General features: G+C 41.7%; 1 protein-coding gene across 1 annotated transcript in view; it reads left to right on the forward strand.

Moving 5' to 3' along the window:
• yes1 (YES proto-oncogene 1, Src family tyrosine kinase) overlaps positions 1-16,694 on the forward strand; it is a 36,848-nt gene that overhangs the window by 16,431 nt on the left and 3,723 nt on the right. Inside the window, exons 4-11 of the mRNA XM_061732562.1 lie at positions 27-125; positions 2,733-2,836; positions 6,159-6,308; positions 7,308-7,463; positions 10,368-10,547; positions 11,678-11,754; positions 12,992-13,145; positions 14,881-15,012. Of these exons, the coding sequence (XP_061588546.1) occupies positions 27-125; positions 2,733-2,836; positions 6,159-6,308; positions 7,308-7,463; positions 10,368-10,547; positions 11,678-11,754; positions 12,992-13,145; positions 14,881-15,012 (1,052 nt within the window). The remainder of the gene's footprint in view (positions 1-26; positions 126-2,732; positions 2,837-6,158; positions 6,309-7,307; positions 7,464-10,367; positions 10,548-11,677; positions 11,755-12,991; positions 13,146-14,880; positions 15,013-16,694) is intronic.

Here is a 16,694-nt window from a genome sequence, read left to right on the forward strand (position 1 = left end):
ATTTAGTAATGTGCTCTCCTCCTCAGGGAAGGTGACTGGTGGGAGGCACACTCCATCAACACCGGACAGAAAGGTTACATCCCCAGTAACTACGTGGCCCCAGCTGACTCCATACAGGCTGAAGAGTGAGAATTCAAATCATTATTTCCTCCAACATTCATTCCTTGTCCTCATTTCTCATCCTACAAGTTTTCCTTAGTCTTTTACTCTCATTGAATCATCTTTCACCTCTCTTCTCTCTAGTCTTTCTCTGATTTAGATGAAAACTGATGATGATGGGAGGACAGAAACTTTGACTGTCCTTTTTCAGCAACCGCTGTACTCTAAAACCCATTAATAGCTCTCAGATCAATGATGGTTTGTCTTTGCACCAAGTTGGATGGCACTCAGTGACAAATTCTTACGTAGATCCAGTGTATTGATCTGTGTCTCTGTGTGAGAGAGAGAAAAGGAATTCCCTGAGCTGCATGACATAACTTTATTGTTATCATATACGTTCTGGGCGTCTTACAGCCCCTTTCAGAAGGTGAAGACGCTTCTTTAGCTCTAAAGTTGTCCATCTGAATCCGTCCAAAGTGCTAAAGTGAACCCAGCTCACGACACCATAGCTCCTCTAGTATAATTAGCGGTAATCCTTTAAAATGTGTCAAGTCTGAGACAAAGCGGGATGTTTACCGCGTACTGAACAGATTAGCGGTGAGTTGCCTGTGTAAGCTGTGATAAACAGGTGCGATGTTCCTCGGGAACATCGCTGCAAAGCACGTAAAGGGCATGACTGAAATGATTATTGACTTGCCAACTAGTCAAAAAAGAAACATTAACAGCTTAGACGACTACCAGAAAATCACTGGTTGCCTCAGAGTCATAGATCAGATGGTACGATAATTTAGACAGCTGTGCGATGTATCGGTAACATTAATAGGAGACACACTGCGCCAGAGCAATTTCTTCTGCAGATTTGTGGCACGGATACGGTGATCCAAGCTAAAACTGCCAAAAAAAAAAAAAGAAAGGGAAGTTGCTGACATCACTGATCATCATTGCCTGAGTAGCGAGGGTTTCATGTGAGACGACAGCTGTCGGCGAGCTCCGCAGCTGCCGTGACCCGTGGGATGTGGGTCAGTCAGTGCGGCGGACTCCCACCTCACTCACACATACAAGTTAGAAGCAGCCGCAGTGTTGCGGTCCAGCGACTTTAAATGAGGTATTATCAAGTGTTAATGAAAGTTCAGCTATTCAGGCAGGGATGCAAGCTTTAGCCAATCAAATAGCTGCTACCCAAAGACACCGTACATGGCAGGCCAAGTCGAAGGATATTATGCATTAGTGAAATGGAAGGAAAGTGAATTGTTCCAGTGTGCACTGTGGCCCATCTTATATGACTCAAGACTTTGTGGTTAATTAGACTCAGAAACCAAACCTAGAGGGAAAGTGGCAGGATGGCCAGTGAACCTGGCATGGATTTAGTTGTCCAGTGGTTATCATCAGAGGAAAGCACCAGGTGGACTCCGTCTCACCCCCGCATGAATCAGAGGTGTGATGGCAGTGGGTTAATCAACAACGACCGGTCAGTCCAGTTTTGAGCAGTTTGTGTGCATACAACCAGGCATGAAGAGATGGGTGACTGGAGCAGCCAGCCGGCTTCGGAAGGAAGACGATAAATGTTCTGAAGTATCACTTTAAGTAGAAATGATTATGAATGCAGAATAGTTTTTATTAAATGGTAATAAAGGAATAAATTCCTTCTCACTATGTTGTAAACTGTAAAACGGGTTTTGTGTCCTCAAGAAGTATGATCGTACGTACTGCACAGTTCTGCAGATAAGCACATCCAGGGCTCTTCTTCTCACTGACGGGATTATCATTAGCACTTTTTCATGCATTCATTCTTTCATGCATGCATCCATGCATTTATTCATGCATGCATTCAGTCATTCAATCATTCATTTATTAATTTGTAAGTGAACGGATGTATGTTTTATTGCTGGCAGAACACAAGTTGCATACAAAACCTGCAGGTTCCTCTACACTGTCAAAAAATGCTGCAATTTGAAAAATCTACTTATTTTGCTCAATGCATTGAGGCTTTGCTAAGTAGCGTACAGCGAGTAAAGCACATGTCACATAAAAGGGCCTTAAGCTTTCATGCACACATCGTTGCTGAGTGCCAGCAGCATTCTTGATTACAGAGTTTTCTTGCGCTTTAAAGTGGAGCTAGAACCGCAGCCATAGCTCCTGTAATTGGACTAATGTCCTCGTCTCAGTACGCACTCAGTCGACAGGAGGATTGATTTATTAAATATGTCTGATTTATTTGCAGTAAGTGGTGATATCCCCTGTTTCTAAGTTGAACCATTAACTTATTCCAGTTGACGTCACAAAAACACTTAAGAACAGTTTGACTCCAAATACCTGTCTGCACTCGGGAGTAAATCTGCTAATAACTGGCTTTTCTTGTTGTTGCTCCAACTTGAAGAAATTCAGTTCAGTCAGAGTAACATGTTTACATGTACATGAATAAAGAATTGTTGTATGCTTTCAGCCTGGTTTGTCTTGACCATTAAAAATGTATTTATGTATTTCTTTACTAATGGTAGATGTTTATGGTAATCATTCAAAATGAAAAAAAAAAAACATTAAATCCAGAAATGTAACTTTTTTTTTTTTTTGCATCTAAAAGGTGTCCCTGTGATTGGCAATTTGCAGAAGGTCTGACTTTCTCTCTTTTGCAGGTGGTACTTCGGTAAAATGGGCCGCAAAGATGCTGAGCGTCTCTTATTGCTTCAAGGGAATAATCGGGGTACTTTTTTGGCAAGAGAAAGTGAGACAACCAAAGGTAAGAAAAATGATTTTAACAAGTAATATCTGCACAAACAATGTTAATATCCAAATGGGACATAGCCTAGAAGGGGGAAAAAATGTTTGAAGCCTTTGTTGTGTTTGTAAAGGGACTTCCAACTCAAAAATCTGGAGTAATGAGGGACCAGATTAGTCACTGAGTTGAGCAGGTGCACCACATACACCACATACACCACATACTGAGACTATCGTCCTCATGCAGGCAGTCCGGGTTCCACTCCCAGTCTTTACTGCAGGTCTTCCCTTTCCCTCTACCCCAAGTTCCCTGTTGCTCTACTTTCTAATAAAGCCCACTCGAGCCACAAAAATCTTCAAAAGAAAAAAAAAAAGTAATAGTCCAGAGTTTAAAGAACCCCAGGAACATTATTAGATGGTAAGGAGGCTTAAGTTTGTGTGTGGACCAAAACTGCATGACCTGAAGCAGCTTAGAATCAGACAGCATTTGCAGCAGAATGACCATTCATTTTGACACAGGGGGCAACAAGGTTATGTCAAAATAAATAGTTATTTTAAGCCTTGGACCGTTGGTAGTGACCCACTATCCACACTACCACTGAAGTGGAATGACATTTTGTATTGTTGTCAGAGGTTAAAAAAAAAAAAAAAAAGATATATATTAGCACTGTATACATTTTTTTTCCTTTTTTTTCTTAATGGGTTAAGTCCAAAACCACGTCATTAAATGAGTAATTCAGATTTGTGTCATATGGTGACTTTACAATCTGTACATTGGACGTCATCAGTCCAAAACTGTAACCCAGAAGAGGGAGTTTGGAGTGAAGTGCCTGAATCACCCCCGTAAAGCAGCTGCTGTTGACTCAGGTGTTTGGACCCCATTAAAAAATAAATAAATACAAAGCTGTTTTGAAAATACTGCACCTGTGATGTTATGACCAAAACATGCCACAGATACGACCACATGTCCTCAGTGCTTCACGTGTGCGTGGTTTATTCTAGACCCACCATAGCTGGGAACATTCTGCTGTGCACCTCCCCAGACATGAAACCACACAGCACATGTGATCGGCCTGCCATTCGGTGGCGTAATTACAGCGACACAAACCACAACGGGCAAGAATTAAACGCTATCGTAAGTGTGATTTATGGTTCCTCATAGCAACTGTGCACGCAGCCCAAGTGTGAAACAAGGACTACAAAGGCCCGCTTGAGTTCATTGAAGAGCTTTTTAGCTCTTATCTGAAAGCTCTCTGCTGGTCTGGTGGGAAGACCAGCTCCGTCTTCTCTTACAGCATTAAATGGTTCAAGTATTGTTGTTCTTATACTAGGGATGGCGGTAGACCTGCTTCAGTTGTCTAAACCAGTGGTTCCCAAACTGTGTGCCGAGGCACACGGGTGTGCCTTGAGGCAAGTCCAAGTGTGCCGTGGGATTTTGTGACAACCATAGCCTACTGCAATATAGTATACAACTAGACAAAAATAATTATTTTAATTTACTATATACTACTTTGAATGCACTCATTCCATAATACAGAGGCAAACTCTTTATCTAAAAACTATTTTAAAAAATCCTCAAAGAGGATCCCACATTTCGCTGTTCGCGCAGTTGCGCAGGTGGGAATTTTAGACTGTGACACATCAAAGGCAGTAGGTCAACACAACATTAAAACATAAACAAGAGGGAAAATGGAGCGCTTTCTCGTGTGGAGCAAACCACCAATCTGGTTGAAATGGGTGTGTTTGATGAACCCCAATTTGATAAAGTTTAAATATTTTTGTGAAGCATTTTTTTTAATAAATATTTCATGAGTAGAATAGTTGCCTTTGTCATATCTTATTTGGCATTAGTAAATGATAAACTTAACAGATAAACAGATGATATTAGTGATAACACGTGTTATAAGGCTATTTTGCACAATAGGTGTGCCTTGAAATTTTTATTTGTCCTTTGGTGTGCCTTGGGCACAGAAAGTTTGGGAACCACTGGTCTAAACATTACTACACGAGTAATGTTATGAGTCAAACGGGAAAGTGGGGAATAACGTTAAAGTAGGTGGAACTGGTTTAACCAGGATTTATTATATAAGAATTCAAATATGCACAAACAAGGACTAACTGAAACAGAAAATTGGGGGCCGGTGGTTCTAAGAAAGTAAACACAATCCATCAGCATCCGTGGTTCTAATGAACATAATAAAAACCAGGTAAGAAACGGAACTAACGGATGCAGATGAATCTGCCCCTGAACACTGATGGATAGCGGCCAATCAGATAAACGGAGCGTGTGATGTAGAGTGGCAACCAAATGAGTGTCATTAAAGGACAGTTGAACAGGAATGTCTGTTGTTGAATTTGCGTTCAAAAACCTGTTTATCAAAGGCGCTATTAGCGATTGCTCAACCATCTCTGTTGTTATGAGAATGACTCATGGACGCATCACATATAACCTTTCCCCATCCCTGCACTGATTGGTTTGATTTGTTCTGTACCGGTGGAAATGGCTGTGAAAGTAATGGCAGACCCGTATCACAAGAGAGGGCTTGGTATGGATTGCCAGGCTATTAGAAGTAGTGTAAAACTCTTAACTTCTGACCAAACCTAACCAGCGCCGCTAAGAGTGGCAGCGGAACAAGTTTGTTATATTACCGTGAAGGACAGAGTTCATAGTCCCAGCAGGGTGCAGCCGCACAGCCGAGTAACACAGATTACAAACCGCTCAGACGGAGGAGCCGATCATTAGACGTTGATTTATTTATTACAACATTTATTTGTGTACTATTTTGTAGGTGAAAGGTTTAGTCAGAAATGTCAGTTTGAGACTGTTGGTGCACTTTCATCTCAGCTGAGTGACAGATTACCACACTGTAACATGTTGTAAAAATAGACACAGGGTTTGCCTCCCCTCTTGCTTCTCTCATTCGCATCTTTCTCACGGTTTAGCTCCTCCCAAAAGGAGAGAAAAACACACGAGGACAGAGGAAGAGCCCAGCAAATGCCTATATTTCCGCTCTCTGGCTAATTCAGACCACGAGGAAGTCAGATTTGTTTCCCAGACCATGATCTTCAGGACACAGTTTCTAAACTAGTCAGTTCAGATTTGTCCCAATCAACCATTAATGTAACAAAAAAAAACATTTTCTTTCATTCCCATTTACCCATCATTGTTATTTGTCTGTACTGAAGTTTCAACTTGGAAAACTTGGAGAACTTTTGGTCTTACGCTTGCACTGCACTGTTGTGACTCTCAGAGCTGCTGCTGTGATGTCACGGTTTTTATCCTGGTAGTTGTCTTTTTCCCTGTTACTGAGCAACCTCTAACTTTCTTTCACTTGGTGTCACAGGTGCTTACTCTCTGTCCATACGTGACTGGGATGACTTAAAGGGAGACAACGTCAAACACTACAAGATCCGCAAGCTGGACAACGGCGGCTATTACATCACCACACGCGCCCAGTTTGAAACACTACAGAAGCTGGTGAAGCACTACACAGGTACGCAGCCCACTGTGTCTCCCTCTCATGCAGGTTGTTGAACAGTTGGACAGAAGGTCTGCGTGGAAGCAAGTGGGCTGTTTTTTGTTTGTTCGTTTTTTTTTGTCATATGTTCTGTAATCCGTGGCAGAGTCATCTGGACAGATGTTTTTGCAATTGTCACTCAGAAATGTGTTCTGATGGCCTTTTACATAAGACCCTTCAAGTGGAAGATTTAATGCCCACAGGGGAAAAAAATGCATAATTCAGCTGCAGATCTGTTGCTCACGTATGTATTTAAAATGTATGTGTATTACGGAGCCTTTTTTCTTTAAACAAAAAGCCAGGCAGGTCTGTCATTGACACAGTCACAGCTAAGAAATTATGAAAGATCCATAAACCAAAATAAATAAATAATACATGTTTGCTTTAATCCGTATGATACTAATAAAACAGATTTTAGTCAAAAACACCAACTAATCCCTCATATATCATCTAAGCGCCACACTGGCAAATCCATGCAGGACGAACCACAAGGCCTTTTGTACCACAATTTAAATTGCGGTCAGTATTTTTTGACTCTTCCCGCTTCATTTAAAGACACTTAATTCCCTGTCTTAGACACAATTGATGAAAAATAGATTTAAAGCTCTGCACACCTTCATATCCCACTAAATGTCATGTTTGCTCTCCAGGCAGATGTCAGTGAGTCAAACAGAAGATTGTGTCCATCGTTATATATAACAATTCTGCTCTTTATTACATCCTGTGTGCAACAGTTTAAACGGGACATTTCACAAGATGGTTCAGAGCACCATCATCTCCTGGCCTTTCATTGAAGGAGTTGCCCACAGTTCATCGTTCTAATGAGATTTCTCAAGAATATATTATTGTTAAATAGTTTGCAACCAGATTAAATGCTTCCTGTCTGTTTTGTCTGCATAGTACGCTGTTGATCTATGAGGTTAACTCTTCTGGTTTGTTTTTTTTCCCCCCCCTTTCTGTCTTGTCTTTGTCCAGAACACGCGGATGGTCTGTGCCACAAGCTGACCACCGTGTGTCCCACGGTGAAGCCGCAGACTCAGGGACTCGCTAAAGACGCCTGGGAAATCCCGCGGGACTCCCTCCGACTGGAAGTCAAACTGGGGCAGGGCTGCTTTGGGGAAGTCTGGATGGGTAAGAGGCCGCTCCTTCTTTGCACGTCCCCCGTTTTCAATTGAACTCTAGTGACAGAGGTCGTCAGGAAATGAATGTTGCAAAGGAACATTAGCAAAAAACTTGCTTCCCATTATAGTTTTTGCTCTTGGGCTTCTTTAAATGAGTTGGCCTCCCCGCTGCCTCAAGCTATAACTGTCAGTCAGTCAGTATTTGACTCAAAAGAGTGACGTGCTTTTAGTTTGTTGTTTTTTTGCAAGGATTAGGGTTTAATTTATGCTTATGATTGGCTGCATCTTCAGATCTTATCATCCGTGTCACCAGTGCTTGGCTCTGTGGAGTGGATAATCTGATACCTGCTTTTCCTTCCTCCCAATTAAATTAGATTGTGTCATTAGAAATATTGCTTTTTTCATGTGGGTTTGTTGCAGTATTTATTTTGTATGACAAACAGATGACTCCTCCTCCAGGGGGTAAATCCTTTTCTACAAAGGTGAGGGGTGTCTGCTGAGTCGACCGATCAGAGGAGTTGGTTCATTTACGGCAGCTGGTTTGTAGTACAGTAGGTGTTTTAGTCTGCAGGTATAACTGTCTTCATTCGCCTGGAACGGCTTGAATGAAGACATTTCCAAAACCTGTTGGTAGAACTTGCATAAACCTGTTGTTGCAGGTGTAGTAGAAGTGGGGGCTTCGTTTGGTGGTGGTTGTTCTGATTCTTCTCGCAGGATACATTACTCAATGTCTTGCAACAACCTTTTTTGGCTCTATGATCCCATGTCAGTAACACGTGTGCGTAAATGCACTTTGCAGCGCCGTTGCCTGCCGCTAACACTTCTGAATAAGTAAAGGATACGTGTAACTTTAGGGCTTACAAACTGAGACAAAACATCCTCTTTTAATTATTTATAACTGATGCATATTCATGATGATGCTGAAGCCGATTGTGGGGGGAGTTATGTTACGAGAGTCCAGCCTGGCCGCACTGAGAACAGTGCTCATCTAAGCGCCGCACTGGCCCACAAACGTGAATGCCGATTCCTGATTGCTGCTTGTTCTCTGAAGCACACGCAGCTCAGTAATCAGAGGGTCACCTCCTACGCTTCGTTTCCCTGGCCTGCATGTGATACGGGGGGGGGGGGGGGGGGGCTTTTGAGCGACCGCAATTCTCGTCTCTCATTGCACAGTCTTTCATTAAGTCTGGCCTGCAGCAAGCCTCGACCTGCATGCCTCCACAATTCAATCCCAGGAATCCCATTCCGTCTCTCCCTGCTCATGATACTTTCCCGCTCTGCAGCAACTTGCCACTGGAAATCTTATCTTATCTGCTCACGTGTTCTGACACATTTCCTCTTCAGACGTGAGATTTTGGGCTTCAGTCAGGTTTGCTGTGCAGTGCTTAGTTATTAGATAATTTTCCTTGGTGCACTTTGCCCCCTCAGCTTGTGTGCAGCGTTGTTTGCAGTGACTCATTCATGAAGGTCAGCCTTGTGACGGAAGCAGCGGATCTCCCGATCGGGCTCTTTGTATGCTAGCAGGGCGTGAGTAAGTGGCTCTCCACCAGGAAGTAGCTGATTATTTAAGCTGTCACGTTCCTTCTCGTCTCAGCTGCACTGTACCCATGGGAGCGCCGCAGTGGTCAGCAACAGGGTGCTAGAATTTAGGACTCTTCAAGACTTTGAATCGACTTTGAATGATGCTTGCAGCATTACAGAAGAAGTCAGAGTGGCTGACAACACTCTCAGCAGCTGGCTGTAGCGTAGAGCAGTGGTTCCCAACCTTTTTTCCTTGTTTCCCCCCTACTTGTGTCTAAGACCAGCCGGTCCCCCCGACCCGTACGTACTAGCAGCAAAATAGTCTTTCATTGAAAAAATGAACATTAATTGTGTTTTTTTGATACATCTATCTTTAGTTTACTCTGTATACATATGACTTTTTTTTCCTCCAAAGTCACCAATGTATAAAACACGCACAAAAGGACATAAAAGGACATTAAAATATTTCTGAAAGATGTCTCTTTTAATATGAGACCAACATTTTTTTTACATTTTTCCTTTAACGACCTGTCGGAGTAGATTAAATGTTGAGTAATGATATAATAATAAGGAATTAAATAATTTCCCGTGTTTGTCACCAGTGTATAAAAAACACAAAAAATATTCAAGACATTCATAAATTATTCCTAACAATGTCTTATGAATGACTCATTCGCAAATATAATTTTTACAACTGCATTTTCTCAAAGCAGACAAAGTTTCGCACCCACCCCTCCAGAGATTTCTGGTTGGGAGACACTGGTGTAGAGGACGGAGACGGGGCCAGGGTGTCCCTTCGACACTGAACCAGACAGGTTCCCATGTCCTCGTTTCCCAGTCCCTACTGGTGCCCAATCCCAGGCCTGGATAGATGGAGAGGGCTGTCTCTGGAAGGACATCTGTTTTTTTTTTGTTTTTGTTTATTCTAGTTTTTTTGTAAAAGCTATGCAGAACATAATTTTCCATTAAGTTGACACGTACAAAGGCAAAAGCTGAAAAAAAGTATGCAGAACATGATGTTCGACACACGAAGGGAAACGCTGACAGGAAACAAAAAGAGGGGTCATATTGGTGTCATTTTTTGACTTTGAAAGTCTGCTTCATTTCCCCATTAATATCTTTTAATCAGAAATGCATTTCAGCCCATAATGGCTTTAGGAAAATAAAAACTAAAACCAGAGCGTTTTCTGGAAATCCTACAGCTGTCCACTAAAAACTTTTATTCCTCAGCCCCTGGAGAAGATGCAAACACAAAATCTTGACTTTGACTGGAAATTGACATTAATGATGATCAATTCTTAGTAAAAAGACAGTGTATCTAAGTAATAGTGCCCACGCGTCATATCTGGTTATAACGAGTCCATGATTTCGCTTTTATTCTGCTTCTGCTCAGGCACGTGGAACGGTACTACTAAAGTGGCGATCAAGACCCTGAAGCCGGGCACCATGTCTCCAGAGGCTTTCCTGCAGGAGGCTCAGATCATGAAGAAACTACGACACGACAAACTGGTCCCTCTCTACGCTGTGGTGTCTGAAGAGCCCATCTACATCGTGACGGAGTTCATGGGAAAAGGTAATGATCACCCATCAGGAGGATCTGCACTCTGATAGATTTGTCATTGGTTTTACGTGTATATTCTAATCACCAGAGCTGCATGTTGTTCAAAGCATTATTCTTTCCTCCATTTTTGGAAACCAAATAAGCAGTTTAGCTGATAATGAAGTCATTTCAAAGCTGAAAAAGTCCTGGTTTGTAGTTGTTAGCATGTTCACAGTTTTGGTAAACACCAATCTGTAATAGATTGTTACTACGAGGATCAGGTGAGGTGAAGATTTTTAGGCTATTCATTTATTCACCTTGGTCAGGGCGCCATAAATTTAACATAAATGGGAACTTGATAATATATACAATTATATATAACCAGAATATGACAATTTTTCCCCAAAATAGTTCAAATTCTCTGAAAAACTTAAATCAATATTAACTTTGATTATTTACACATCATCTAAACATTACAGAAGGTTTACCTCTGTGTAGCATCATGTCTTCTCTAAACTACACTTTTTTTTAAAGACCAGTCGTCGGGTTTCAAAGCTAAGTTATCGGTCTTACTGCTTGTCAGGTGTAGTTGTGTTTTGAATCCTAATATCGGATTTCACCTGGTCAACAGTTCAGGGTTTCTTAAATGTTTTCACCGGGAGACAGCTGCTGCTTTATCCACAAAAACATGCAGAACCAGCTTCTATATTGCCAGAGAGAGCGGTGCACACACAAGTGGTGAACTTTGCTCTTTTTGTTTGCAGCTCCTGTTAACAGTTCGCCAGGTGGCTGCAGGTTGAGCCACAACTTTTTATGTCCTTTAAATCAGCACGTGTTTCAAAAAACCTAAAATTTCAGTTTCAGCATTAAATTTGAGAATATTTAACTCTTTCTATAAGGTTTGAGTCATTTGCAAATTAAAAATAAATCCATGAGCCTCAGAAACTAACATGAAACCTGAGAAGGGGAAAAAAGACAAAAGGTGTCACCGTGATCTTTGTTAACAGTCACATTGCCTGCCTGTGTTTTGTTTCCTTTTTAGCGTCTGTGATGTTTATATGTTGCCCTGATGCCTTACTTCTCCTTTTCTTTTGTTTGCCCTTCATGCACTGCAGACAGGCGTATTGAACCAGCTTGACGGTTGTCTTGTTAAACTTTGACAGGTAGTTTGCTGGACTTTTTGAAGGAGGGAGATGGGAGATACCTGAAGCTGCCGCAGCTGGTGGACATGGCCTCACAGGTAGGCTGAAAACACAGCGTCTAACACCCAACGCAGGTGCAGCAGCTCCCTCTCTTACCTCCCCCAGCTGCTCTCTATCCCCAGCTGAGGGGGAGGCTTTTCATCCGTCTACAGCCCAACAAGGAAAAATCCATGCGGGGCGTTTTAAGAGCCGTGTGTAAGGCAAATACTGTTTGTTCCCCATAGGGCTGGCATATAGGGCTGGGCGATATGGACCAAAAGTCATATCTCAATATTTTCTAGCTGAATGGCGATACTCGATATATATCTCGATATTTTTTCTGTGCCATAATTGGGGTTTCCCCCAAAGCATTATAGCATAGCATCTCTGTTAGCTTCATTTTTTTCTGAGGCAAACCCTTAAAAAAACAGTCAGTTTTAATACAAAGCCTTGTGCCAAATGTCACACAGGTACCTTTATTAACAGAGGTCTGCACAATATCAAAATGTATAAAACAAATGAAATAAAAATAAACTGCCTGCATATATAGAATAAAAATGCTTCTTGAATAAAATAAAACAAAACAAATATCCCTTTCCTGCATAACAATTAAATTAAAATACACTGTACAATTAATACAGTGTAGACAGTAACAGGCAGAGTTTTCAACTGAGGTTGATAGTTGTGCAAATAACAAAACATTTGTGCAAATCTCAAATAAAACATTTAAGTCAATTTGTCACAAAATAAGCTATATCAAAATTATTATTATTTTTTTTTTTTTTTTTTAACGATATAAACGATATTGTCTCGTACCATATCACGTTTGAAAATATATCGATATATATTAAAATCTCGATATATCGCCCAGCCCTACTGGCATAGTTGTTAAACATCTCCACCTTTCCTCGGTCCTGAGTGTCTCCCCTCGTTCTCCACCACTTAACGGCCCTTGAGTCAACACTTTTCACCAGAGAAGCTCGTGAGTTGGGTCACCTACTGTCATCTGCTCTTAATTCAGCTTTCCCAGCTCACTCGTCCCTCTACTCGGCAGAGGGGAAAAGTGTCTGGAAATCAGTCTGACACCGACTGAAAGCGGAGACGCCTCACAGGGAGTTGACAGACAGAGCGAGACGGAGCTTGATAGTTGTGTTTTAAGATTTGTCTAATTGTTCTGATTTCCGCAGCGTTCAGTCTGCATTTAAATCCAGCTCAGAGATGAGATCAGTTATCTTTCCATCCTGACGTCGCTATTCTTTGAAGTTGAGCTCATCCTCCCTCCTTGTCTGTCCTTAGATCGCAGACGGCATGGCCTTCATCGAGAGGATGAACTACATCCACCGAGACCTGAGAGCTGCCAACATCCTGGTGGCCGATAACCTGGTCTGCAAGATCGCCGACTTCGGCCTGGCGCGGCTCATCGAGGACAACGAGTACACCGCTCGACAAGGTCTGTGTGGCACCTGGTGCAGCCGGGGAAGTTTGTTGGTCTGAGCGTGTGAGGGTTTGCTCAGGCAGATGAGTTAACGCCCATTTCTGCTTCTGGACCCCAGCTTGACCTCCAGGGCTAACTTCGCTCCTGTTCAACGCATTTCTAGTTCCGTCTGCAGCTAAACTCAGAATTGAACTAGATTGTAGTGTTGCAGAATAGTTTAAGCTCATCTGCAGTTTTAACAACTGAAAACCGAAAGTATGTAACCCTACACGGCTTACATTAAATGCATGTATTTCCGTGCACATTTAATTTCACATCAAACAAACAATATTCTTTGTTCTCTGTAATGTATTCTCTATGAAGGACATCTACTGAATCTCGTCTACATTAAAAGGCGCTGATGATTTTATCTCAATCTTGGGAACAGATCGACAGAATCAGAATAAGTTTATCGCCATCATCAGTGAAACAGGATCACAGATTAGGACGTTGCTTTGATGTAATGGTGCAAACTTAACATAAAATAATGCTAAAAAATAAATAAATAATTAGGAGGGCATGCTAGTTATGGTAAATAAAATAAATATACTAAGTGTTAAAATATTTACTTGTGCAAAAAAGTATCAGGCTCACAGAGCGGCTGTGCTGCATCAAAGTGATTTGCTATTGTTCATGACTGGCTGAGGGGGAGAAGGTAGCGGGAGGTTCTGATGCAGATGGATCGTTGCCTCCTCCCTGAGGGCAGGGCGGTGAGCAGACTGTCCAGGGAGAGAAATATAGCTGGAGTTGTAAATTACAGCGATCACCACTCGGCAGCAGCAAGAATTTAAACACCTTTTGGAAGCACATGAATGTTGACAGAGAGCAGAGAGCTCAGTGACTAATGTCTGACCTGGAGAAGGTGATGCGGGAACGTTAGTGCTCCTGCTGAACCGCCCCAGTAGAAGAACAGGACGTTTGCAATCTACTTCCATCATGCCTTATCCAGTCAGGAATTAATAATCATTTCTGTCTGCTCGCACATGTATGTTTCCACTCTGTGGAATGATCCTGATGAGTAATGAATAAAGTATTTATTTATTTATTGTTGGTCTTAAGCCTAAATCGGGGTTTGCGTGTATCAAAGAAACAACCTATACCTTTGTTTCCTGTATCAGCATTTGAATTTAGGCAAAACCGCAGCTGCAGCCGTAAATGACTGGAATCGGATTTATGAGGTCAAGTGACTGTTTTACTTCACACGTGGGTTTAACGCGGGTTAAACTCTAAACCTCAGCGATGGAAGTTGCCGTGCTACTCGACCTGTGGCTTTTCAGGAGGAAAAAAAAAAAATTTCAGTAAATGCTGTTTACAAAAGAAAACAACATGGCATTAAAAAAAGAAATGTAAAAAACACATTTCATAGCAGCCACAGTTCCTGAGAGAAGCGCAGCATTTTACAAAACGGCATTCAGAAAACATACTAAAATGGGGTTTCTGGTTGTTGTTTTCTTTTTGAAATGTTTTTCTTATATTTTGTCACGAGTAAAAAAAGAAACAGATCTTTACTCGAGCTTGCATTGAGGAAAACGGTTTATTTAACCGTCAAATTCGTTAAAGAATGTGTTTTCACGTCCACAGACTCCCTTTGACATCTTCATGTTGTAACTATTAACTGAACAAAGCTGATCGTTAATGATGGAATCAACTGATGGCTGTAAACCCAAACTGGTTTCATAGCTTTTCTCTTTTTATAACTCTTTCTTCCCAGGTGCTAAATTCCCCATCAAGTGGACCGCCCCTGAAGCTGCGTTATACGGCCGCTTTACTATCAAATCGGACGTTTGGTCGTTCGGTATACTGCTGACAGAGCTGGTGACAAAGGGCAGAGTACCGTACCCAGGTAAGGATGACGCATCACTGAACATGTGTAAAACCAGACCATCGTAAACCATTCAGTCGCCTCGGGAGCATTCTAACATGCTATTTTCATCATCTGTCACACAAATCTTTTCATTTCTCGCGCACACGTGGATCAGGGATGGATTTAAACGGTGTAGGTCAATGCTGGTGTTCAGTAACTTGAGTGTGACACCTCATGTCTGCCCCCTGCTGGAGCAGAGAAGGACTGCAGCAGGTCTTTGACAGGTTCCACCTGCTCAAAACGCAGCCTGATGTGGTTGACTTGAACATCTGAGTAGATGTTTTTGTGGTTTCAGTGTCATTAATTCACCTCAGACGTGCAGCGTTTCAGTTCTGTAGTCATATTATAGTCATAGTAATCAATTATAAAGCCTTTAGCAGGTATACCAAGCACCTGCATGGAATCGCATTTGGTTTTTTGTTCTTTTTTTTTAATTTGGATGTACACAAATAGCTGTGTGCACTCAGGCATCAAACATGCGTTTAATTAGAGCTCAGACTTTCAAATGCAGGAATAAATCACGCAAACGTCTCAGCATCCGACATACCGCCGTGCCGCCGTGTCCCGGTCTCAGCAGCTGCTTTCTGGCCTTGCCTCTCCGAGTGTGAGATAATCTGATCCCCGCTCTCCCACAGAGATGACTCATAACCTCTTTTAGCTGCAGTTGAGCTCCCCACGGAGCTGTTTCTGTGTCGTGTCACTGGGTTCAGGATCACTGTATTCCTTTCCTGGGAAGAAACCCACGACTCTTGATTCTCCAGTAGAGTTAAAGGAGTCTCAGAAATGAAGCCGATCTGATTGGTTTTTCTATTTGAAGTCGGCGTCACTGGTGCCAAACGGGCTTATATTACCTGATCTCTTCTGTTCCAATACTTTGGTATCTCCTTTTTCACATCTAACGGTGTAATTACTCGCTATGAGTTGCAGCTTGTTGGAGAAGAAATGGCAACCCGACATCCAGCTAAGCAGTTAAGGGTTTTGTGGGATTATCTTTTCTGCAACGCAGTAGTTAACGTTGATGTTTTCTCCTACTGTCAGCCGGTGACATCAGTGTTTTCCACATTTTCAGGCAGCAGTTACTTTCTTATCAAAAAACTGATTTTCTTGACTTTAAAACCTTCTGTAGTTTCCTCTTGAAATCTGGTCCGATGAATCTGCACTGACCCGTCGAGGGCAGTGATTATTCATGTGAGCGTTATATATCAGCCAACATCTCTGTTCCAATTTCCTGTCCAAATTGTTTTTGTCAGGCTCCTCTCACTAAGTAGCCTTGTTGGTTGTTAATGCAGCTGTGTGTCATTAAACTAATGTAAAATGTAATATCAGAATGTAAAAATAATGTAAAATCAGAAGTTAACACAATTTCCAGCATGCTCCACCTTAAAACTGGCTTCTGTAATACTAATACTATTTCAGGACTGTCTCAGAAAATTAGAATATTGTGATTTTCTGTAATGCAATTAAAAAACCAAAAATGTCATACATTCTGGATTCATTACAAATCAACTGAAATATTGCAAGCCTTTTATTATTTTAATATTGCTGATCATGGCTTACAGCTTAAGAAAACTCAAAATCTCAAAAAATTTGAATATTCATGGAATCTTAATCTTAAACTGTAAGCCATAATCAGCAATATTAAAATAATAAAAGGCTTGCAA

The sequence above is a fragment of the Cololabis saira genome, chromosome 10, assembly GCF_033807715.1.
Source record: "Cololabis saira isolate AMF1-May2022 chromosome 10, fColSai1.1, whole genome shotgun sequence".
NCBI lineage: Eukaryota > Metazoa > Chordata > Actinopteri > Beloniformes > Belonidae > Cololabis > Cololabis saira.